Here is a 26,613-nt window from a genome sequence, read left to right on the forward strand (position 1 = left end):
AAAGGATATTACACCGCTGAAAATGGGGACAAATAGTATACAGAAAATGGAAAGATTGATGTCCTAATAAAGAGAGATTAGGGCATAGACACAGGAGAAGATGGACATCTACAAGTCAAGATGAGAGCCCTCAGAAGAAATTGGTACTACTGACACCTTGATCTCAGACTTCTACCCTCCAGATTTGTGAGCAAATAAATTTTTGTTGTTTAAACCACCCAGTTTATGGTATTTTGTTACAGCAGCCCTACCAAACTAATACACTTGGGTTGGGATGGAATGCATTATAATTTTTCCCATTAAAGTTTTTATTTTATTTTTATAAATTTATTTATTTATTTATTTTTGACTGTGTTGGGTCTTCGTTGCTGCGTGTGGGCTTTCTGTAGTTGCAGCAAGCAGGAGCTACTCTTCATTGCAGCACGGGGGTTTCTCATTGCTGTGGCTTCTCTCGTTGCAGAACATGGGATCTAGGTGTGTGGACTTCAGTAGTTGTGGCACACGGGCTCTAGAGCGCAGGCTCAGTAGTTGTGGCATACAGGCTTAGTTGGTCCGTGGCATGTGGGATCTTCCCGGACCAGGGCTCAAACCCATGTCCCCTGCATTGGCAGGCGGATTCTTAACCACTCTGCCACCAGGGAAGCCCTAAAGTGAATTTAAAAGTAAAACTATTTAAAATAACATATAAAGCATCAAATACATAAGAATAAATCTAACAAAAGTATGTAAGACATCTCTACAGATAACTATAAAATATTATTCAGAGAAATTTGAACACCTAAATAAATGAAGAGATATATTAATATATACTATGCTAGTGAGTTGGAAGACTCAATATTATAAAGACGTCAGCTTTTACCAAATTACAGATTCTGTACGATCCCATTTTTATTGTTTCAAAAAATAGTAAGCTGATTCTAAAATTTACATGGGAACACAGTTTTGACCAATAATAGCCAAAAGTCTTGAAAAGAACCAAGCAGAGAGAATTTCACCACCTGATTGAAGACTTAAAGTAGCAATAATTAAGGCAGTGTGGCAGAGGCACAGGGGTCAAAAAGTAGACCAGTGAAACAGAATGAGTCCAGAAACAGACTCATATATAGATAGACACTTGAATAAAAAAATCTTAATCCTTACTGCACACCATTCACAAAAATCTATTCTAGATGCATTATAGATCTAAAGGTGAAAAGTATAATAATAAAACTTCTAGAAGATAACATAAGAGACTATGTGGGATAAGCAAAGATTTAATAAATGGGAAACAAAAAGCAGTAAGCAAAAGCAAAAGATTGATAAATCAGATTATATTAAAGTTTGTTTCATTAAATATAGTATTAAGAGTGTGAAAAGGCAAGCCATAGAGAAGGAAAAAATATTTTAATCCTTATCTGACAGTATGTGCAGAATATATGAAGAATTCATACGAAGCAATAAAGAAAAGACAACAGGGCTTCCCTGGTGGCGCAGTGGTTAAGAACTCGCCTGCCAGCACAGGGGGACACGGGTTCTAGCCCTGGTCCGGGAAGATCCCACATGCTGCAGAGCAGTGGGGCCTGTGTGCCACAACTGCTGAGCCTGCTTTCTAGAGCCCGTGAGCCACAACTACTGAGCCTGCGCGTCTGGAGCCCGTGCTCCATGGCAGGAGGGACCACCGTGGTGAGAGGCCTGCGCACCCCAGTGAGGAGTGGCCCCTGCTCGCCACAACTGGAGAAGGCCTGCATGCAATAATGAAGACCCAACGCAGCCAAAAATACAAGATAATAAATAAAATAAATATTTAAAAGTCTTAACTATTAAAAAAAGAAAAGAATCCCCCTGCCAATGCAGGGGACACAGGTTTGAGCCCTGATCTGGGAAGATCCCACATTCTGTGGAGCAACTAAGCCCGTGCGCCACAACCACTGAGCCTGTGCTCTAGAGCCTGCGAGCCACAACTACTGAAGTCCGCGCATCTAGAGCCCATGCTCCGCAACAAGAGAAGCCACTGCCATGAGAAGACTGCACACCGCAACAAAGAGTAGCCTCTGCTCACCGCAACTAGAGAAAGCCCGTGCGCAACAACAAAGACCCAACGCAGCCAAAAATAAAATAGATAAAATAAATTTTTTAAAAAAGAAAGAAAAGACAACAGAATAGAAAAATGGAGAAGATAAATTTAATCAAGGAGGTGAAAGATGACCTGTATATTGAAAACTACAAGACATTACTGAAAGAAATTGAAGAAGACATAAATAAATGAAAAGATATTCCATGCTCATGGGTTGGTGGAATTAGTATTGTTAAAATGTTCATACTACTCAAAGCAATATACAGATTCTGTGCAATTCCTATCAAAATTCCAATGACATTTTTCACAGAAATAGAACAAACAATCCTAAAATTTGTTTGGAACCATAAAAGACCCCAGATAGCCAAAGCAATCGTGAGAAAGAAGAAGGAAGCTGAAAGCATCACACGCCCTGATTTCAAACTATATTACAAAGCTATAGTAATTAAAACAATATGGTATTGGCATAAAAATAGACACATAGATCAGTGGAACAGAATATAGATCCCAGAAATAAACCCATGCATATATGTCAGTTAGTTTACAACAAAGGAGCCAAGAATATGTAGTGGGGAAAAGAACAGTCTCTTCAGTAAATGGTATTGAGAAAAGTGGACCACTGTCTTACACCAGACACAGAAATTAACTCAAGACCTGAGACCATAAAACTCTTAGAAAAAAAAAGGCGGTAAGCTCTTTCATAGGTCTTGGTGATGTTTTTTTGAATGTGACACCAAAAGCAAAAATAAGGCGAGGCTATATCAGACTAAAAAGCTTCTGCACAGCAAAGGAAACCACCAAGAAAATTAAAAGGCAGCCTACTGAATGGGAGAAAATATTTGCAAATCAAATATCAGATAAGGGGCTAACATCCAAAATGTATAAAGAACTCATACAAACAAACAAAAAAACCCAATTAAAGAATGAACAGAAGATCTGTATAAACACTTTTCCAAAAAAGACATACAGATGACCAATAGGTACATGAAAAGATAATCATCAGAGAAACCAAATCACGAGATGTCACCACAAACCCGTTAGAATGGCTGTCATCAAAAGGACTAGAAATAACAAGTATTGGTGAGGAGGTGGAGAAAAGGGAACCTTTGTGTACTATTGGTGGGAATGCAAATTGATACAGCCACTGCAGTGTGGAAGTTCCTCAAAAAGTTAAAAATAGAACTACCATATGATCCACTTCTGGGTATTTATCTGAAGATAATGAAAACACTAACTCAGAAAGATATGTGCACCCTCATGTTCATTGCAGCATTATTTACAATAGCCAAGATATGGAAACAATATAAGTGTTAAATGGTTAAGAAAATGTGTGTATACATATACATACATACACACACACACACACACAATGGAATATTATTCAGCCGTAAAAGGAAGGAAATCTTGCCACTTGAAACAACATGTATGGACCTCGAGGGCATTATGCTATTGAAATAAGTCAGACAAAGACATATACTATACGATCTTTCTTTTATGTGGAATCTTAAAAACAAAACAAAAGAAACAACACCAAGCTCATAGATACAGAGAACAGATTGGTGGCTGCCAGAGGTGGGAGAAATGGGTGAGCTGGTTTTTGTTGTTGTTGTTTTAGTTAAATAAATTGAATTTTTTAAAAATAGAAATTGTTCCTTAAGATACAATATAACTACTGGATGGACAAATTTAGGATAAGCCCTTAATTAAAAACAAAAAGAAAGAAAGAAAGAAAGAAAAGAAAAATGGGTAAGATACTTGAACATCCATATCCTAAAGATGATACTTGAATGATCTACAAATAAATGGAAAGGTGCTCATCCTCATTAATAATCAGGGAAATGGAAATTAAAACCTGAGTGAGATACTAGTATCTACATTCACCATTAGAATTGCTAAAATTCAAAAGACCGACAGTGTTAATACCAAGCATTACTGTGAATATAAAATAAGGGAGCTTTCGTGATCGTTTCGGCAGCACATATACTAGAATAACGGAGTTTTCAAATACTGATAGTGATAATGTAAATTAGTGTAACTACTTTGAAAGCTGTTGGGTATTACTTAGTAAAGCGGAACTTAGGCATAGTATATAATACAGCCTTTTCACTTCCAGGTACTTACCCCACAGAAATGCTTATGTATCTGTCTATACATGTAAGGAACATTTATAGCAGCTCATAATAGCCCTGTGAGTAAACAGTTAACAAAACCTTTCTTTCCCCTTCAGGAGAATTTCAATCCTGTTAACTATGTAGCTCAGTTCCCTGGTCACCTAATAAGGGTAAAATACCAACTAAGGTTCAAGGCAGTATTACTTAAGATAAAAATGACCCTGATTGGTAAATTCTATATGGATTGGGGAAAACTATAAATGAATTATAAATACTCATTGGGGGTGCCATACTATAGGTTTCCCTGAATGTGGTGACTCTTGTACCTGGGTGTGTGTGTTCCTTGCAGGGATCCTGGAACTATGCCCAGAGGGCTGTTTCAACAGATAATGGCTCGCATGGGGCTTGAGGTTTCTAAGCCAAAACTACCTCTTCCAGTGCCTGTTGGGAGTGTTGTCTTCTCACACCTGAGCTGTCATTTGGAGAGAAGATACCGCCAGATGGCTACATAGACTGTTGCCATGACTCCCATTGGAGAGGAACAATTGATGCTGCCCTGCTGACTGACAATTTGTGGTTCCTGTCTTTTATCCAGCACAGACCTTTCCACAAACTCCAGACTCCAAGTGCTGATTTCATGTTTCTACGCTGTCTCACAGTCATTTCTAGAACTGAACTCTTGATTTTCTACCTCTAAACCTCTCTTGTTAGAGTCTTCCCAATCTCAGTTCTTCCCATTGCTCAAATCAAAAACCTTGAGTCCTCTTGTCCTCTTATATCCCACATTCAGTCTGTTAGCAGCCTTGCTGTCTGGCTGCTCCTTTTGAAATGTGTCCTGAATCTGACCATTTTCACTTGTACCCCCTGGTTCAAGCCATTGTCAGTTCTCTTTTGTGCTTCTTTAATAGCCTCCTAAGTAGTCTCCCTTCTGCCCTTGTCCCTCTACAGTCTGTACTCCATGCTACAGCCTGAATGATTCCTCTAACAGTCAGGTCGTATTACGTCTCTGCCCAAAACCCCAGAAGCTTTTTTCTCACTTATTAAACTCCCAGGTCCTTAACAGTGGCCTACAACACATGCAGAGAGTAGAGACCTGCTCCTTGGCCTCTTCTACCACTGTCCGCCTTGATAACTCTACTTAGGCCACAAGCAGCCTCCTCGCTATCCCTCAGATATTCACAGAATGTGCCTGACTTAGGTCTTTTGCATTTGCTGTTCATCATGGAACAGTCACCTTTTCAGGATGTTCATTTTCCTTGTCCCCCTCTATTAAAGCACCCCTCACCCGTCACTTCAGTTCTTTTATACTAGCTTAATTTTCTTTATAGCATTCAATACCTGATCTATTTATTTGATCATTTGCATATTATCTTTCTCTCCTTCATACAGTGTAAACTACTTGAGGGCAGGGATTTTGCCCTTCTTTGCTCACATCTGTCTTGAGTGGTGCCTGGTATATATTAGCCACTCCAAAAAAAAAGAAAAAACTTGAATGAAAAATATGAGAAAATTTCCAAGAACTGAAGGATGAGTTTCTAGATTAAAAGTGCCCATGAGTGCCTCACACCATGGATGGAAATACAACCCAAACCAATTTTAGGGTTCTGAAAAGAACCCTGGGAGTAAATAAAAGATCTCAAAAGCTTTCAGAGACAAAAATAATAATTAAAGTACTGGGAGTTTGAGTAATATGATACTTCTCATTAGCATTACTGGAAACTAGAAGAGAGTAGACCAGTGCCTTTAAAATTCTGAGGAAAAATTATATTTAGTCAAGATAATACAAAATAGACATTTCATACATAAAATTTTTCAAGACATTTACTACCCATACATGTTTTCTCATAAAGAGAATACAGCAAGACAAAGAAAACTAAAGAATCCAGTAATTAGTGCATCAGCCTAAGAAAAAGCAAAGGAATTCCAAGGATGATGGTGAAGGATGACACGTGTGCGGAGGCTTAGATGGCAACCAGTCCTGACTGAAGCAGGAAGACGGAAGACTCCAAGAGGAATGTCTCACCTGAGAGATCACTTGAAGCATTTGAACATTTTGAGAGATTTGCTTTTCCAGTGAAGAGATGGGAGATTAATTAGTAATGGGTATATCGAAAATAGGCTTATGAAATAAATGACTGTTAACTATATGACAAACTAAAAATTGAAAGAAATATAATATTCTATATGGCTCATTATATATAGTATTTTTACATAATCAATAACGTAAATACTGAGTATCTAATGGCATTATGATTTAACTATATTGGGAGGATTGGGATCAGGAAGAGGGTGTAAGAGTTCATTCCTTACCTTCTATAGTATAAAAGCTATTATACAGTATCTAAAACTAACAGGTCAGGAAGTAGCAATTTAATAGCTTAAAAGTATGGAGGTAATTACCATAAGAAAAAGCTAAAAGAATTGTCTCTGGGTAATGAGTAGGACTTTAGAAAGGGACTTTGTGGGGGACTGTTTGTTTGTTTAGATTGACTACCTTTGACTATTTAAACAGACAGCTTTGATTTTAAAAATTTTAAGGTTGAATGGAAGAGTAAGTAGATTAAATAAACTTAGACTATACTTTAAAGGAGCTTGACTGTGAAGGAAGAATTTTCCTTCATTCCAACTCATAAGTCAGACAGAAAGACAAATATCATATGATATTGCTTATATGTGGAGTCTTAAAAAAAAGGGTACAAATGAACTTACCTACAAGAAAGAAATAGAGTTACAGATGTAGAAAACAAACTTCTGGTTACCAGGGGGTAAGGCAGGGGAGAGGGATAAATTGGAATATTGGGATTGACATATACACACTACTATATATAAAATAGATAACTAATAAGGACCTACTGTATAGCACTGGGAACTCTACTCAATTCTCTGTAATGGCCTATATGGGAAAAGAATCTAAAAAAGAGTAGATATATGTATATGTATAACAGATTCACTTTGCTCTGCACCTGAAACTAACACAATACTGTAAGTTAACTATACTCCAATAAAAATTAAAATTAAAAAAAAGAATTTTCCTTCACTCCCCACACCCAAATCTTGTCATTATTCTAAATAAATATCTCAAATATATCCCATCTTCTCCCATCCAAAAACTCTTGCCTTTTAACTGGCCTACTAACCCCCTCAGTGTAGCCCTTCTCTATACAACCAGAGTTCATCTTTTGAGTTCTCTGATTAAAATTATCCATTAGCCTCTCATTTCCTTTAAGGTAAAATCCAGATTCTTTAATATCAGCTATAATAGTGTGATCTAACACCCCTTCTCCCCTGATCTTTCATACCCTCAACTCCAGCCATTCTGAACTGTGGGATTCCCAGAAGTTATCATTATTCTTTCTGTCCTTTCTACCCTTGCAGTCCTAGAACCCCAGTCTTCCTCAGTTCATCTGACAAAATTCCTTCTTACTCCTGGCCCGGTATAGCTTGACCACTACCAGCCTCACCTATCCCTCCTCTACAATCACTGTGATATGTTCTTTCCTTGTATTCCCATAATATCTTCTGCATGCTTCTGTTACCACATTTATCACACTGTGTTTTTATTGCTTATTTTCTTCCCAATCGAACTCTTCCATCTTTTGTTTCCTGTGGTTGAGCTTCTTGAGTACTAAGACAGTGGCTTTTAAAATTTTTTTTTACTTCCACCTGTCTCAACTTTGTCGCCTAACACAATACTCAGATTATAGTAGTTACTCAGTACATATTTGGGGGAGGGAGTTGGGTGTGTAGATGGATTCAAAGATGAGACTCTTAAATTTAAGGAAATTGAAGCTGAAATACATCATGCTAACCAATAGTATTTATTGTCAAATTGCAGTTATTTTTCTTAGTTGATTATAGCCACTCAGAGGAAAGGACACTTATCAAATATGGTGTAAATAATCACCTCTCAGTAATCAAGTGTAATGTGTGTTTATCTGTTTTCTAGAGGAAAATGTACTTGTGGCAACCTATGTTGAATTCCCTTTTTACCTATATTCCTGAAAGAGAATAATAAAGCATTAATAAGTCATATTAAAAGTGAAAGACCAGAAAGTAGATTAATGGTTGTAAAGGATGGGAGTAGGGAGGATGGCGAGTGATAGAACAGGCATGGGGTTTCTGCTGGGGGGATGAGAATGTTCTTGAATTAGAAAGTGGTGATGGTTATGCACCCTTGTGAATACAGTTGACCCTCGAATGACACAGGTTTGAACTGCACGGGTCCACTTATACACAGGTTTTTTTTCAGTAGTAAATACTGCAGTACTGCAGGAATCTGAGCATGGGGAACTGTGGATGCAGAGGGCCCCCTATAAATTATACTCAGATTTTCAACTTCACAGAGGGTTGGTGCCCCTAATGTGGCTGTTGTTCAAATGTCAACCATATACTAAAAAAACACTGAATTGTACACTTTAAAATCGTGAATTTTATGGTATGTGAATTATAACTGAAAAAGTGAAAAAAAGACAAGAGGTAGAATATTTAGCATTAGACAATAGTATCATACTTATCTGGGAGGAGTCCTGTTCGTTAGGAAATTTACACCTATTATCAGAACAAATAAGGTTCCAAATTAAAAGTTAAAGACATTCAAAAGATCTAAATGATTATCTGAATGGTTTTTGTCAGAAAATCTGTTTCTAGCCCAATCATAGGACATCTGAGTTTGCATTAGATAAAGTAAGGAAATACTCTGTGGTTTGTATTTATTTTTTTTTGACATTTGTTGCTGTTCACTCCAACTCTAAGTACCAAACAACTTTTTTCTTTCTTGCATTTTCCCTTTTTTTCTTTCTTTCTCTTTCTTTCTTTTTCTGTTTTTTTTTTTTTTTTTTATATGGAAGAAATGCCATTGGGTCACCTGCAAGTCACTCAATAAGGAGGACATTTTTAATCTGTCTTTGGTTTGATGTACATACATAATCAGAATGTGTTGCCTTAATTTTAAAATATAACATTTAATTACCATGTAGTACTGACTTAGATAGATGGTAATAGATAGATAAATAGTAAAATATATTTGTCCAGTTCTAACCACATCTTTTGAATCATGGGATCTACTTCTGAGGAGCCAGGAGGCCTAAGGTGCCTTCAGTTAGAACTAAGCTTCTCCTATATCTATTCTCAGTTTGGCCTTATATGTGCTATTGGTTGAACTTATCATGGTATAGATTTGTTATTTTGTTGATCCATTCAACAAATATTTATCAATGCCTATGTGTTGCATGCACTCTTCTAGGCACTGGGCATATAGTAGTAAACAAGGCAAAAGTCCCATCCTCTTAAAACTTTCATTATAGATAGTAGCCAAATTCTTAACCCTTTTTCTAAAAACTCACTTATTGATGATAGTTGGGCGATTAGAGTTTTTTACTGCTTTTCTTTGTTTTTTGGTTTTGAGGAGGGAGGAGAAGAAATCCTACTCATCCTTTATATTTTATTTCTTCACAAAATCTTCCTCAGCACTCTTATGCGGAATTTACTGCCTGTTTTTGTGTTGTCCCTAATGCACTTTATATTAGCTTCTGTTCTGCTTCTAAAAAGCAAATCCGGTCATGTCACTCCCTTATTTCCCTTTTAGTGACTCCCCTTTACTCTTGGGTTAAAGTTCAGATATGACTTACAAGGGCTTTATGATCTGGTCCTGGCCTGTGTCTCCAGAGTCAATCCTCCATTGGACTTTCAGTTCGTCTAACATGCCCTGCTTCCCATTCCAATGAGCTTCCACGCATGCTGCTTTATTTACTTAAAACAGTCTTCTTACCCTTTTTAATATGGCTAACTGCTACTAATTTTTCAGATTTCATCGTAGATAGCACTTTCTCTGGTAAACCTTCCCTGACCAAACCCCCTACTGCAGTGTAGGGTACTCCTCCCCTGTACTGCTGTGGCACCTTGTGATGCCATTAACCAAATACACATTACCTGCTATTACCATAGCCCCCACTGGACAGTGTTTGTCTTTCTCCTCCTGTTTTAACCCCCAGTTCCTAACACAGTATGTGCTCAAATATTTGCTTCTGTTTCCTGTAATAACCTATGAAGCCCTTGAGATTAGACTGTGTGTGGTACATCATAAGAAGTGCTAAGCAGATGTTTGAATGAATCAGTGAATGAGTGATTGTATTCTTTAGTCTTGGAGTGCAGCCATCTGAAAGAAAAGCTTGTGAACTGCCCCTCCACCCCCCAAACCTCTTCATGTTCTACGTCATACAAAGCCCCTGCTCTGTCTCTCCATCCGAGCAGAGTTTAAGAGCTCATTTTTGCTACTTTTCAGGAATTGAATCATGTATTGAAATTTTTTAACTGAAGCTGCAAAAATAAAGCAATATTCAGCCCTCGCCCATGAATAGTAATGGATTTAGAGATTTCATAGCTTAAGACATGTTAAAACAGTTGTGTAAAATAGACCTTATCGTGTATATGTCAAGTTGAGGGTTTTAGAGGAATAAAGAAAGATGTGTCAGGAAACTAGACTCTGGACAACACTCCTTCATAAAAATGATGTGTGAAAAGCACTGTTGATTGTGAAATCTGCAACTAAACCTACCAATTCTTGAGCTTCTGGGTTAGACTTTTTGATTTAAGAATTTTGCATATACAGCCTATTTATATTTTCTCTGAAACCCTTATCAGGAATTTTCATTTTAATTATTTTCCTGACTTAAAAAAAAATTTGTCCTTAAGTAAAAAGAGAAAAATGTATGTCCGAATGGTAGTGTTTTATTTTGTCTGCACATTTTTTCCTTTTATCTGTATATACAGTGACATTTTATCTTTTTGTTTGTTAACTGAAGTGTGAATATGTTTTATCTGACTCTGTATAATGGAATTTTATCATTTATAGTAACCATTGATGTTAAATTTCATACTATTCTAACTGGAGTTTTTTTGGCTTTTTTGTTTTGTTTTTCTCTTATACCTAGTTGTTATGGAATTATAAGCTGAACCTAACTACAGATCCCAAATTTGAATCTGTGGCCAGAGAGGTTTGCAAATCTACCATATCAGAGGTAGGTTGTGAAAGAAAGAATTTTGTGCATATTTAATGACTTAGAAGCAAAAATTACATCTGTTGACCAGACCAGTCATTAAGGGAGGAATGACTGATTCAGTTACTTTACTTTTCTTGGAATTAACATATGTCTTGGCTCAGAGATAGGCTAAAGGGGTGTAATTAGACTTCTTTTTCTTAACATTCACCTACACTTACAGTAGGATACTGTTGGTTCAGACAAGTTGGAAATCAGGCTCTTTTTGTCCCCAAATGGAGAATACAATCACTTCTGTCATCAGTCAGTGCTCTCACACATTGTACAATCTGCTTATGACTGAGGCGTATCAGAATGGTTTCCCCAGGAGGCTGATAAACATTCCTAAGTGTTTTGGCTATATGCACTTGGACCAGTTGAACCACAGGGCATATGCTTCAAATAATAGGAGTTAGCATTAAAAAGGTTTGTAAAAAGATTGTATATATTGTTATAAATGGATATTGAGTATAAAAACAAAAATAATTACTAAAAATGTATAACATTATATGGATGCTAATTGGTGATATTTTTCAATCATTTCTCTTGGCTCAGTGTAAATATCAAATAATATTAGGGAAAATTGTGGTATTGAAATTTTTATTTTAATTTATTTTATTTTTTAGAATTAGTGATAGAAATTCCATGAAGCTGGGGATTTCTTCATACTGAAAGAATCACAAAGAAAATAGTTGCTATTTTTTTACCTCAAAGTTAATAATCACAGATCTTGCATCATATAGATTTGTCCCCAAACTACCCTATTGATGACTTAATTCAGGACCATTTTCTCCTGAGGTCTTAAGGAAGACTCTACTCCAACCAGATAAGTCCTCAACTTGTGTTCCTAACTTTCGTCATTATGGGATCTTGTGGAACCTGTCTTCTTCCTCAAACTTTCTACTAATGAATCAGATATGATTTATTCTTTTAAAGCAGTGACCTTTCTTCATATGCGTTGGGGCTTCAGAATAGAATAGCTTATTTTAAAACATTGATCTTCAGCTTCTAGGTTCAGTATTATGCACCTCAAACTCCCTCTGTGACTCGTGTACATACCAGTTTGAGTGCCATGTGGAAATTTAGCTCATAGACTATGCAGATTCATCGGAATAATCTCCCCCTTTGCTGGTTTTATCCATCTATATTTATAAAATGAAACTGGCTTCCTTGTAATGTACATGTTATGTTATGGCCCTCTTGTAACCTTTTGGGGTGTTGTGGTTTTATAAAAGATTAATGTAACAGGGACACTTCTCCCTCCCTAGAGGGAGATTTACTGGAGTCAAGAAAATTAAATATCAGGAAGAACATAGTTGCCAACAAAACATTTTATTCTACATCTCCCTCTTATCTTCTTTCTTAATTTTGGAATCCTTCCAAGGAGGAAAACAACATCATAAGAATGCTGAAGACTGCCAACCAAACTTTTTATTTACTCTCCATGATTGAGTCAAATATTGCCTGCTTTTCTCCTGCCTCATGTCAAAAGTAGAGTGACTATAGCATTTTTTAATGGCACCTTAAGAATCTGCTCCCCAGCCACTTCAGAGTTTACTCCCATTCATAAATATGTTGACGATTTAATGCTGTTTTTTGCTGTTAATCTTAGAAATTTCTTTTATTAGACTTCTCTCCAATAGAGTGGTTGAAGAAAAGCATACACTTTTAATTCAGACACTACATCTGGTTGTAATTGGTGGCGAACAAATAGGTGTTTCAGTAAAATCTCAGGTGATTGAAGCTAAATATACACTTAATTTCTTATTGAGGCTCCAATTCAAAATGTCTCTTGGTCTTTCTTCAGAGTTTTAAACCATTGATTGCCCAGTATTAGAGCCTATACGAATACTTCTACTTCATTGTTTTAAAACCCAGGTGTCTGCCACTAGTCCTGTGTTTTTCATGCAGGGTTTTTCCAGTGGTTGAATTACAAATGCTGAGATTTTCAAGCAGCTATTTCTCCTTTCACTTTTGAAACTTACCTCTGTTTTGCTTTAAAAAAAATCACAAACAAACAAAAAACCCTTTTCTTGGAAATACATTCACGGCCCTCTCTTTAGGCATCACCCAAAAAAAAGAGCTCAATGTTAAGCTGAAAACATTGCATTCAGCTTGTTGACTGTGGAAGATCTCTGCTGCCTCTTGAAGCCAGTGTGAGGCTATTTAAATTTCCAGGTTTGCTTCTTTAAAAGTAAACACGATTTCCTCTCTTGAACTGAGTCTTTGACTTGCTCTGGAGTTAATCCTGGGGTTAGACATGAAGAGACCCATCGGCCCATAGGACAATTAGTATGTGGTATATCCTTCACCTAGCACCTTTTGGAAAAGGAGATTGTATTTATCTTATCAAGTGTACATGGTTACCATAGGTGGTGTAATAGTAGAGAATGGTCTCTATTGGTTTCAAAAAAACCAGTAAAATATTCCCTTCTCATTTTTTTTTTCCTTCTCATTTATATTGGAAACAGACATTTACATTTGGCTCCTTCCTCTTGTCAAAACTGCCTTTTTTTTTTTTAATTGCTCCAAATGCAACAGGCTTTTTCTAAACAACCTTCTCTGCTTTATAATTGAAGCTTAAAACCCTGTAAGTAGATTTCACTTTTTTATGCCTGAATTTCAACATTTTGGGGCTATTTTCCTTCATTAGCGCTTGTGATTTTGTGTACTTTGCAGGAACACTACCCATGTGGAGTCACGCTGTGCTTGATCCACTAGATCATATGTCTAAACCACCCAAATTAGACTTGCAATGGCCTTCCCCTTCCCAAACTTCTTGCCAGACTGCACTGAACATCATTTTTTAAAAATAAATTTATTTGTTTATTATTTATTTTTGGCTGCATTGGGTCTTTGTTGCTACGTGCGGGCTTTCTCTAGTTGCGGCGAGTGGGAGCTACTCTTTGTTGCAGTGCGCGGGCTTCTCACTGCAGTGGCTTCTCTTGTTGCGGAGCACGAGCTCTAGGTGCGTGGGCTTCAGTAGTTGTGGTTTGCGGGCTCTGGAGCGCAGGCTCAGTAGTTGTGGCGAACGGGCTTAGTTGCTCCGCAGCATGTGGGATCTTCCCGGACCAGGGCTGGAACGTGTGTTCCCTGCATTGGCAGGCAGATTCTTAACCACTGCGCCACCAGGGAAGTCCCTAAACATCATATTTAAACATATTTCTGTTCTAGACCACAGTGTTGAAGCTGGGATTCTACTAGGTTCAAAAACATATGTCCAAATCCATAGTTAATTCAGAACACATTAATGTCATGTCAAGAGGTAATAGTATGCCTTCCTCCCTCCCTCACCTTGGTCATTAGGTTTACCTAACATTAATAGTTTGCTGTGTAGCTTGGCTTGGGATATGCAACTAGACTTTAGTTCTGCACCTGTTTTTCAGACCTATTCCTTAGACTAATCTTCTCACTGTCCATTGTGTTCTTTGCATGGATAAAGGGACTTCTCAGTAGAATCATTATAAAAAGAGCTGTCAGAAGCTCTTTTCAATAAATACGTTTTAATCAACTTTCTCAACAAAGCTGAAAATTTTTAAAAAGCTCTTTTTACTCCATTTAAACATGAGTTCTACCTAAGCATTGTATATGTATGTATTTTCTTGCAAAGCATATTAATCAGGTATTTCCTAGAAGGTGCAACGATCTGAGTAGGCATGGCACACGATTTTCTTTAAAACACAAGCATTTCTAAGTGTTTTCCTTTTTCTTCCCCAGAAGAAGAAACAAGAAAATATCATTCTCTCTTTTGTAAAAGTTGTTTGGTAAGAGAATAGAATACTTGTGTAAAACAGCCACTTTCCTTTGAGCAGATCAAAGAGTGTGCTGATGAACCAGTTGGAAAAGGTTACTTGGTTTCCTGCTTGGTGGATCACCGAGGCAACATCACTGAGTACCAGTGTCACCAATACATCACCAAGATGACAGCCATCATTTTCAGTGATTACCGTCTGATCTGTGGCTTCATGGATGACTGTAAAAATGACATCAACATTCTGAAATGTGGGAGCATTCGGCTTGGAGAAAAGGTATCTACCACACTGCCCTCACCAAAGGGGTCTTACAGACTCGATGGATGAAAAGCTTTGTATGACTGGCATGGAAAAATTTAGGGCTAGAGGTAGACTTAAAGCTGAGGTCCAGACAGCCCCAATATCTAAGGCTAGTTGGCCTGTGGGTACACTTCATCTGTTTGTAACAAAATGTTTCGATACTGTATGGGGGAGTAGAGGAATTAATATCTGCTAAGATTAGTGTTAGCTTCAAAATGCAAAACCAGCTGCTGGTTACCTATAAAGTTCCTCTAGAAAAGTATTCAGTAGTCCTGTGGGAAAAGTAGTTGGATTAGGAGGGACTCAAGTTCTCTAACCTTTCTTTGCATATACCTCACTGTTGCCATAAAAAAAATTACTTAGTAAGCACACCAGTATAAAAGAAGATAATGTATTTAAAAATTAGAAAATTTAAAAATATGGAAGGTACTTTTAGCTTCTCAGAAGAAAGCTACTCTGTAAATGTGATATATGTTATTTTCATCTCAGGAGAACTAGTTTTAGTAAAGACAGGAAAGAAAATAACTACCTAGGTTCTTCTTCCTTAATTATATCTGATCTTATTTTTGTCCTTATTAGTCTGTTGTCCAGAGGGTCACAATGGAGGTTCAGCCAGGTTAATGCTGAATTCGTTTGCTTAGCAAAAATGAAAGAACTCCTGAAAAGTAGCAGATGCCGGTGGGAGAGGCAGTCTGAGACCTGTGTATGGCATCAGCTATTAATTGCTGCTGCTCATTTATCTGCTGTTCAGGAAGTACAAGAGAAAGCAAAACCCATTTGTGCCTTTGCCCTCTGTTCAGAGCACTGTGACTTGCAGGCTTCCATCCCTGACTGGGGGGCGTGGTGTTAGAATTCTGGAACTGCACACACCAGTTCAAATGAAGGTTTGAGTGCTGGTTATTGTCTGGCTGTCACCAAATACCCTTTGCTTCATACCAGCACAGGGTTCGCCCTTTCACAGGGAACCTCTGAGTCGGTCTTGAGAGCACTGTGAACTGGCATTTAGCTTTCAGGCAGCTAATGAAAGGCCAGTTTTAATCAAGAAGGGTGATTCTTCACTTTCCCAGCACACTGCAGAAATGGAACAAAAGCATTTAAGTCACCCTGATAGTTCAGGAAGTGCCTCTGACTTTATTTAGGGTGTTGAGGGTTATATCTAGTTCCAAACCTCGCTCTTAAAAATCTTCATATAAGTGTAACAGACACACTTTTCAGGAATCAGTGATGACACATTTTCATTTTTGTGGTTAGTGATCCATGCTGTAGAGCAGACCATTACAATTCACCTCTCTTTGTAGTAGTTCTTCCCTATTGCCCACCAAGATAATTGCTGGTTAGCTTCCCACTAGCAATCTGAATTGTCAGTGCAAAACCTGCTTTCAGCTGCGTGTACAAGTTACTAAGTCTGCACTGACTTGAACCATGGTAGAATATAACAGTGCCAGAGCCCAAAGATGTGGCAGTGAGGATTGATTTTTCAGCTTAGTTAAAATAACAAAAAATGTTTCCATGGACCATCCAAATGCACATTTCTGTCATTTTCATCTTTGGCTCTACCTGCCAGTTAGATGAATTTCTTTTTACTCCAGACCCCCACCCTAGCACCCTAGAATGACTCATGCCTGCACTTCTGAAAAAGCATGTTCCTTTCTATGTAATCCACCCTATTGCTACAGCCAAGTTTTAAAATGATAGCAGTCTGTCCTCAGCCCTTCTTTGCCTTTTTCTAACTATAGTTTACTTCTCTGAAGCCAAGTTATTTAGTTTTGAAAATTATCCTGAAAATTTATAAAGTCAGCTTCTGACCACAGAAGAGAACACACTCATCAGTTTTAAATTTGTTGCCCTGAAGCTTGCAAACTCCTCTGTGACTAGCTTTGAACTCACCTCCAAAGGCCAGAGGAGAGGGGTCATGGTTAATCTGTTTATACCCTGCCTCTGTATGAACATATAAATGTCATAATTTCAAAACTATAATGATTTTTTCAGAATGTTAATATATGTAAATTTTTAGAACAAAGACTATATATTTAATAAAACCTTTAGAATTTTCTAAATAAATATTTTTAAAATGAAAAGGCAGATCTCCAAAAGTAAATGTAAATAATTATATCATTTGAAGAGAAAGTAGAATGTGGCATCCAGTACAGGAACTTAATTGCAGACAAGTGCCCCATATTATTACTACTTTTATACTTTTCACACACTAGTTTTATCATTTTATCCTTTTCTGCTTTTAACCAACTACTTTGAATAGTTCAGACATTCTTTTTCTCTCTTTACCTATAGAGGTAGATCACAGAAGACATTACAGATGTTGAAATGGAGAATGGGTTAATAGCAGAGATGAAAACTGAGTTCTTGCCCACCTTTTTGTGATTAGTGTTATCCTTCTCTGGTCTTTAAAAAATTTTTTAATAAGGCAAGGTGTATGGAGAAGAAAAAATATTACCTATTGAACTGCTAAAAACTGATCGGGACCCTAGTAATAGTTTGTTTGTTTGTTTGTTTTTTGTGGTACACGGGCCTCTCACTGTTGTGGCCTCTCCCGTTGCAGAGCACAGGCTCCGGATGCGCAGGCTCAGCGGCCATGGCTCACGGGCCCAGCCGCTCTGCGGCATGTGGGATCTTCCCGGACCGGGGCACGAACCCGTGTCCCCTGCATCGGCAGGCGGACTCTCAACCACTGCGCCACCAGGGAAGCCCAGTAATAGTTTTAAGACAGACATTTGTCTCACCACAATAAGAATTTAAAAAATTCATTTTACGTCCATTTACAGTATCATTTGTTATTCATATGTCAAGCCTGCATATTAATAACTTTTTAAAACCTAACCCTAAGTAATTTCATTTTCTTGTAGGTAATGTGCTGCTGTACAGTTCCTTGCTTTCATTCATATTCAGTAATAACCCTACAGTCTTCTTTGTCAAATATTTGCATACATTTCAGTTGTATAACTCAAATGGGCTGAACTGAAAAGCTCAGAGACTCTGGGAAACTGAGAAGAATTCCTGAAATATCTTTATTAGAAAAAATTATCTAAAGTTATGATGCATGAAAATATCTAATGGAGGTGATGTTATGGCACAATACTAATATGTGGTGCTACAATTGCTATAATTAAAATTACATCTCACATTCCTTGGAGGATCTCAAACCATGGTGCTGGTGCATTTAAACAGTTGTAAACCCTAAGTATACAGGGAAACACTTAGACTCATTACAGGGAAATCATTTCTTTACCCTATGATGTCAAAACTAAAGGGTAAGTCTAAATCGTGAGTTGACTATCATGCTATTATTTTCAACCTCTTTTATATGATTACTACCTAATTGCTAGCAACCTCTCAGTAAGTTATTATGAGCTACTAAAATTTGGTATAGGGCATTATTTCATTAACACAAAATCATGTTTATAATAATCTCTTGTAAACTGTAAATAGTAAGTGACTGATATGTTTCCAAATCTTTGTTATCACAGGTTTGTTTTTCCTTTGGGAAGTGGAAATGGGTAGGGCTCTTCTAAGTGGGCCAAAGTCAGACACATTTTAGTGTCACTCATAAATTAGGAAGAAAAAATAAGCCTTACTCTGAATTTCTGGGGTTGTATCCACTTTTCTCTCTGTCCTTATCTTTTTGTCACTTGTCCTTCAGAGTTTTTTCTCCCTTCAGAATTACTCTCTAAAAAAACTTTTTGCTCATCTCAGGTTTCTAAGCATTGGATGGAATCATAAAGCTAGTGAGAAAGTTTGAGGTACAGATAGAAAATAGGAAGGCACGAGAATCTGCTAGTATAGTGTGCTTCCTGATCTTTTTTGGATCAGAAAACCTTTTGAAATTTAATGAAAGCTATGAACTCTCCTCAGGAAAAATATACAAAACCCACATACAAATTGTAGGAGTTTTATAGCACTCCAAGATCTAAAAAAATAAATGGTGGACTGTTAGCTAGGTGCCTTATGTTCTGCAACTTGGACGAGTTGATAAACTCCTCTAGGCCTCTGTTTACTCAACTGCACAATAGGTATCACAGCTCGTAGCCCCTTTTCACAGTATATTAGGAGAGAACATGAAAATTTTCATGAAAATACTTGGAAATAAATGTGCTGTGGAACAAACCCTATTACAACAAAATGGAAAAAAACTATATACATTTTTTGTTGAATTGAAATTTTAGTAAAATAGATGTTTCCCTACCTAGTTTTAGGAGTCTTATATACAGATGATTTCATAACCATGGTATTTTACTATAATGAGATTTTATATGCATGCGTGTGTGTGTGTGTGTGTGTCAGTAAAATGATAACACTGAATTTTCTGCTGCTTTGGTTTGGTATATTTATGGATATACCTCTCAAGTTTTTGAAGCATATCTTCTGAGTATAGAAAATTAGGACTCTTGAATAGAAAGTGTTTAGGGGAAATTTTTCATATTTTGAACGATTGAGTGCTTGTGGTTGCTGTGGGGTAGATGCAATGTACAATTAAAGATAATTGGATGGTTTTAGGAAAGCTCTCAAAAGCAGTTTGTATAAATGGTGGTAATCTTGTTAAATCATACTAAGATAAATCCAGAACATCAAAGTGAACATTACACTAAAGACTGGGGTCTTTGCAGACAGTATAAAATAGAAAAAAGAGAAAGAGGGTCTCTATAACATATTTTCTCAATGAATTTTGAGGTTTGTTGTTACTTTTTAAACTTGACTAAAGCACTATTATTTGAGAAATACCTAGCCCTTAGAGGTAAATGAACAGATATTTCTGCAGTGTTCTATTAGTATTGACAATGAACTGTGATCACTACATTGGGCTGATGTAATTTCTTTAAAATTTTCTGACATTTTAAACTCTGAAAAGTCAGTTCTTGTTTCTAGTGCAAACTAAGCTGACTTAAATTTCCCAGGATCTGTATTTTCATTTATAACTTGCAACTATTACATTCTTACCAAAGATTATCGAGGGCATTTTCTGTAACTTTCACAATGTGGTTGGTTCTCACCCTATTTCTCAATAGAACATTGATAAACAATTGTGTGTTGAGTTGGTTTTTTTGGTTTTTTGTTTTTAACCAAATGATGTTTATTTGATGCTCATGGTGGTGAGAGTTTTTAAATGTTAGTATCCTTGCTGTTTTAGGATGCACATTCACAGGGTGAGGTGGTATCATGCTTGGAGAAAGGCCTGGTGAAGGAAGCAGAAGAAAGAGATCCTAAGATTCAAGTCTCTGAACTCTGCAAGAAAGCCATTCTCCGGGTGGCTGAGCTGTCCTCAGATGACTTTCACTTAGACCGGCATTTATATTTTGCCTGCCGAGATGATCGGGAACGTTTTTGTGAAAATGTGAGTCAGCTCAGAAACTGTTCTTCTTTGCTTCCTTTTCTTCCTAAATATTTTTTTATACTCGATTCCAAAATTAAACCAACACAAGCTGTCACATGTAGAAAAGTCACTGAAATGGAAGGTGGAGTTGGTCCCAGGATAACAGAAAGTTATCTGGGTACTGGATACGGCTGCTCAGCCTTGAGGTAACATCTAGTTAACACTTGGCTTCGAACAGTCTCCATACGTTGTTTTTTCTACTCTATCTCACTTCTCAATTTCAGTTCTTGGAAGTCTGTTTTATATATAGGAATCCTATCTTACCAGGGAATCCCATTCACATATATTCCGTGGCTAAAAATTGGCCATATTACGTATTTATATTTAACTACTTTTGGCTAAGACGAAGGAAGCAACAGGTGGCTAACTTTTAAAACCAAATCCTTGGTTACTACCTGCATACCCTATAGAAGAACTTTCCAACCCTTTAGGCAGAAATAATCTCCATCTTTACCGCAAAGGACTGAGCGTGACTTGTGTACACTCCCACTCTGCCTGCTGTTTTGAATTAATAGCTTTAACTATCAGAACCACTGATCAGAGCCAATGCTAGAGTTTTATTGACTCTAGCATAAAGTTGTAAGAAAAGAGACTCATTGACGCTTCTCTTGGTTTCCTAATTAACAGTATGTCTGGGAACACATGACAGTGTATTCAAATACCATGGGAAATTTTTTTTCATCTTTACTGCAATCATTACTTTCTTTCAAAGGCTACTAAATTTTATAAATGGCTGAGCCATGTGTTCAAAGGTAGTCATCATTATAATAATTTAACAGAAAGTTCTTTATAAGATTGTGGATATTGCCCAGCGTAACTACTCAGCTAGTGATGATGATGATGTTATATTCCATCTTACAGACACAAGCTGGTGAAGGCAGAGTATATAAGTGCCTCTTTAACCATAAATTTGAAGAATCCATGAGTGAAAAAGTAAGTATTACTTTGAAACAAACCAGCATTTTATTCATTTTCTTAAAAGCTTTCTCAAATCCTCTCAAACAATATTCTTATAAACTCATACCAAAATATAAAATACTGATACAGCTTGTCCTTTTCAGGGGTAAGATACTTGGCTCTTAGTAGGAAACCAAAGCATATTTCACCTAAACCAAAAAAATTAAGCTTCTCGTGATATCTGGACTTTGGGACGCCAATGGGGAATCAATTTGGGGGGTAAAATCAGAGAATTTTATGTCAGAATTACACTGAAGCCATCCCTATGTACTCAAGAAGTTTAGACTAACCAAACCAATATGCTTCATAGATAATTAGCAATTTAATTTTTCAGCAACTGTCTCATTAAGCTTTCTCATTACTGTTAGTTCTTTGTCCCTGGATGAATGCACGAATCTTTCATGACTTTTGAAAGTCGTTATTTTTGGCTTTGCTATCCTGTCACTTACTTTCCTGTGCAGCTGAAGAAATGTTTTTCATTTCACTTCCTTATATCATTTAGTATTGAATAATTATATTTAAAAAGTATAGTAGAATGGAGCTTCCAGAGTGTTATGTCAGTTGCCACTTTCATTCTGGTGAAATTTACTTTAGGGATATTGTTGAAGAGGAAAAGAATACTTTGTCAAGTTAATGTATTAGAATCTACCAAATATTTATGTGTTTTGGACAGTTGCTATTGTTGCAACAATCAGCAATTCACCATAGAATTCCAGGCTTTCCTGCTCATATACCCCTACTTCTTGCTACGCTAGTTCAGCACACTTGTGCTCAATTTTCACCAAACCTAAATATAGACATTTTGGTAACTACTGCAGTTGTTTACTGTACTTGGCCATGAGCCTCTGCTTGTCTTAGAGGTACATGTGAACGGCTCAGCGTCCTGAGCGGTCTCACAGCTCCCTTGGTGCCCTCTTTTCTCAGTGTCGAGAAGCACTAACAACCCGCCAAAAGCTGATTGCCCAGGATTATAAAGTCAGTTATTCATTGGCCAAATCCTGTAAGAGTGACTTGAAGAAATACCGGTGCAACGTGGAAAACCTTCCTCGGTCCCGGGAAGCCAGGCTCTCCTACCTTCTGATGTGTCTGGAGTCAGCTGTGCATAGAGGTAAGAGTTAATTTCTTTTTATCCTTTTCGCTCCTTTTTGGATCGTCTCCTGCTATGTGGGCTCTTTTGAGTACACTTGTACCTTGTGACTCAGGAGCCTTTCTTTGTAAGCAAAACTCTAGGCTGAAGGCTTGGTATCCCTAAGTCTTATTGAAGCCCCTTCTTCTTAACTCAACAGCCCTAAATTTTGTTTTTCTTTACATCCCAGCCTTTTTTAAGTAAGGTATATTTCTCAAATCCAATTTAAAATTTTTAAAATGCATGTCACACAGCAATTTTAGGAGAGTCAGGGAAGCGTAATGATTTAGCATATGAGCTTTGGGTCAGAGAGACGTGACTTCAAATGATGGCTCTATCAGCATACTAACTGCCTGGGGACCATTATTTATGTTTCTTAATCTCTCCAAACCTCATTTTTCTTATCTATAAAACAAAAATATATTACCTGTGTTGAGGAGTTCTTGTGAGGATCGAATGAGGTTTTTTGGCATAGCACGTAACATACGGTAAGTGATAAGTACTGTTATTATTCTAACAGTGTTGATATAAAGAAATTAAGCAGTGAAAGAAGGAAGGATTACCTTATAAGGTCAGACTCAGGGTCTGTTCAGTCCAAAAGTCAATCCCTGATAAAGGAACTAAGAAGGATGTATAAAAGGTCAGAGTCATTCAGAAAGAACATTTCTTAACATGGACTATAGGATGTAAAAATGAAATTTCTAGCTGTCGAATGAATGATGCTAGGACAATTGACTAGTGATTAAAAAGTTAAGTGGAAAAAGATCAGTTGTTAAATAAAACTCAGAACTTTTTGTTGAATTTTTTTCTCATATCTGGGTAGTGAAAGACTCCTAAGCTTAAAAGCAATGGAATAGCAACCAGAGACCATGCATGTTTGGTATTCATGCAAACGAAGGACATTTTGGAGGAAATTGGAGAATTTTGATTATGGTCTGGGTGTTTGATGAAATTTTCTTGAAATGTAAAGGTGGAGATTGTTGACTACTAAAAGCATATTATAAAGCAGAATGCAAGACATCTGATTTTGGTATTTAAAAAATAGAGAGTTAATCTCCTTGAACTGCAAATTAACAGGAAACACAAAAAGACTCAGCAAATAAATGGTCAAAGGATATGAACAGGTAATTCATAGAAGTTATACAGATTTTTAATACTAAAAAGTCTGACCATGTGAGTGTTAGTAGGATGTGAAAGAACTGGAACTACACTATTGATGGGAATTTTAAATTTCTACTTTGGAAAATAGTTGGCCAGTTTCTTAAGAAGTTCCGCATACATCTAACTTATGACCCAGCCGTGTAAATCCTAGGTTACCCAAGATATATGAAAGCATATATCCATATAAACTCTTGTGTATGAATGCTCATAACAGCATATTTGTAATAGCCCAAAACTGGAAATAACCCAAATGTTCATCAGCAGTTTAAGAGATAGACGAATTGTAGTATAGCCACAAATGGAATCATATTATTTAGCAGTAAAAAGCAGCGCACTGTTGATTTGTGGCTGAATCTCAAAAACTCTGAAAGAAGTCAGACAAAAAAAAAAAGAGTCCATAGCATATCATTCCATTTATATGAACTTTATCTATATGAACTTCTGAAAACTGCAAACTAGTAAAATAATGTGTAGTCACAGAAAGCAGATCATTGGTTGACTGGGCATGGGGTAGGTGGGTAGAGAGGAAAGGAAAGGAGGGATTCTAAACGAACATGTGGAAGCTTTTGGAGTTGATGGTTATATGTTCGATATCTTGATTGTGGTGATGGTTTCATTGATGCGTACATATGTCAGACTTATCGAATTGTATGTTTTAAAAGCGTAGTTTATTATATGTCAGTTATACCTCAGCAAAGGTGGGGTTTTTTTGTTAAATTTCATAAGTTTTCCCAGATGGCATTGACAGCTCAAAGAAGAGTTGGGGAGCTGTAGTGAGTATTTGAAGTGAAGATTTTTCCACACGCTTAAAGGGTGTAAGCCTGTAGGGATTTTCCTGGCTTTGATTTTTACCCCAGTAGTTATCTTATTGATAAAGACTTCTGTTGGCAAAACATACGCATTACTAGTTCAGTAGTATAAAATTCTGTATAAGGCAGAACACTGACAGGGTAAACCCTAGTCTTTGGAGTATTAAACTCATTTTAGGCTGATAAAGCTTTTGCTAAGTTCTCTGCTTTTCAGTCTAGATAATAGTATGACTGGTGTATTCTAGGGAAAAACTTGTACTTTTAATATGTGGTAATACCTGACCCTGTAGCTCACCGTCCATAATGCTGTGACTTAAATCCTAACAGGGCGGCAAGTGAGCAGTGAGTGCCAGGGCGAGATGTTAGATTACCGCCGCATGCTGATGGAAGACTTTTCTTTGAGCCCTGAGATCATCCTGAGCTGTCGCGGGGAGATTGAACACCACTGTTCTGGATTGCATCGAAAAGGGCGAACCCTGCATTGTCTGATGAAAGTAGTTCGGGGGGAGAAAGGGAACCTTGGAATGAACTGCCAGCAAGCGGTAAGGACAGATTTTCCACTGCCGTTGTTAATGTTACAGCTTATCAGCCGAGGAGCCTCTTCCTGACACTGTCCCAGCTCATTTATCTGGATCATTTGTGACATCACAGTGAACCTTAGGTATTAAGAACTAGACACAAAATACTGTTTCTTCAGGCATATCAGAGTAAAAACGTGGAATTTGCTGCAGAGCAGAAGTTTGAGCTCATAATAAATAAAAAGGGCTATACAGTAAACTTAAAGAAATAGATTAAATGCATTGTTTACTGGAGTGTTTAAAGAAGAGATATCTGGCTAGATTGTATTTACTAAGGCAAACCGGGTTCTGGTAAATCAGAAAAGGTCTTCCAGCAAAAGAGAATGTGCCTCTCCCACCACTTTTGATTGAGTTGAGGCTGAAAGAGAGCTGAAATGAATTGAAACTTTCTAAGATTCTCTTCGTGTTACTGATATGCAGCATGGCATGAATTCCTGGCCTGAAGGATCAAGAAAGCATGTCGTTTTCAAAATCCCACCATCTTTTCTTGTTCAACAAGGGCAGCTGTGCATGGGAGGGTCTGTCTTTCTCTACCGCCAAACTCTACAGTCAGTTCTGTAAAGATAGTTGGAAAAAATTAGTGTGCTTTGCTTGAGAAGATAAAGTTGTTCTTGATTCAAGGTTCATAAACAGTTGAGTAACTATAGATCAGGTACATAATATAATTTAACAAAGTATTATAATAGATACAGTGCATCTGTTTCATTACCATTATCCATGTTTATTGCTTTTTACCGAATAAGGGTCTTTGAGCAATTTACAATACGAAATGTAACAGTGGCATCCTGTACAATGAATTCTGTGGTTTCCTATACCTTCCTTTAGGAAGCACAGAAGATAGAGTTTAGCCTTATACTCTAAATTAGAAGGTTGAGATTCCCTCCTAAGTGAAACTTCAGAAAACTGCAATTCATTAGTCTCTTATTTTTGTTGTTGGCATTTTTTATTAAAAACAGAATATTAATTGAATTTGATTTTCCTACTAATCAGGTAAAATCATAATTTTACAGTCTGAAACACAAAATTTCCATAGAATTTTGACGTGGAGTAAAATTTCATCTTAGCTTCTATTACTCACCCTGACCCAGAGTGGACAGTAACTTACACATCCCATAGTGGGGAAAATAGACAATGTCGCCTCTTATCCAGAATACCAAGCCTAGCTAGAAGGAAGGCTTCTGGATGTAGTTCCTCAGGAGCAGTCTTTGCTGGTGATTGCCCTGGGAAACTTCTGTGACAATGTGTGTGCCTGGGCCCCAGACCAAGAACAAATCAAGACATTTCATCCTTAATGCAGCATGCAAAGGGGAGGGTGGTGGTCAGGACTAAGCTTATATTTTTACTGAGGC

At 37.2% G+C, this 26,613-nt stretch overlaps 1 protein-coding gene across 2 annotated transcripts in view; it reads left to right on the forward strand.

Moving 5' to 3' along the window:
- GLG1 (golgi glycoprotein 1) overlaps positions 1-26,613 on the forward strand; it is a 152,000-nt gene that overhangs the window by 88,896 nt on the left and 36,491 nt on the right. For both annotated transcript variants that reach the window (XM_029210604.1, XM_029210605.1), the window contains exons 3-8: positions 11,094-11,180; positions 15,011-15,226; positions 20,391-20,594; positions 21,495-21,566; positions 22,515-22,698; positions 25,014-25,228. In XM_029210604.1, the coding sequence (XP_029066437.1) occupies positions 11,094-11,180; positions 15,011-15,226; positions 20,391-20,594; positions 21,495-21,566; positions 22,515-22,698; positions 25,014-25,228 (978 nt within the window). The remainder of the gene's footprint in view (positions 1-11,093; positions 11,181-15,010; positions 15,227-20,390; positions 20,595-21,494; positions 21,567-22,514; positions 22,699-25,013; positions 25,229-26,613) is intronic.

The sequence above is a fragment of the Monodon monoceros genome, unplaced genomic scaffold, assembly GCF_005190385.1.
Source record: "Monodon monoceros isolate NGI ecotype Baffin Bay Population unplaced genomic scaffold, NGI_Narwhal_1 Super_Scaffold_10, whole genome shotgun sequence".
Taxonomy (NCBI): Eukaryota; Metazoa; Chordata; class Mammalia; order Artiodactyla; family Monodontidae; genus Monodon; species Monodon monoceros.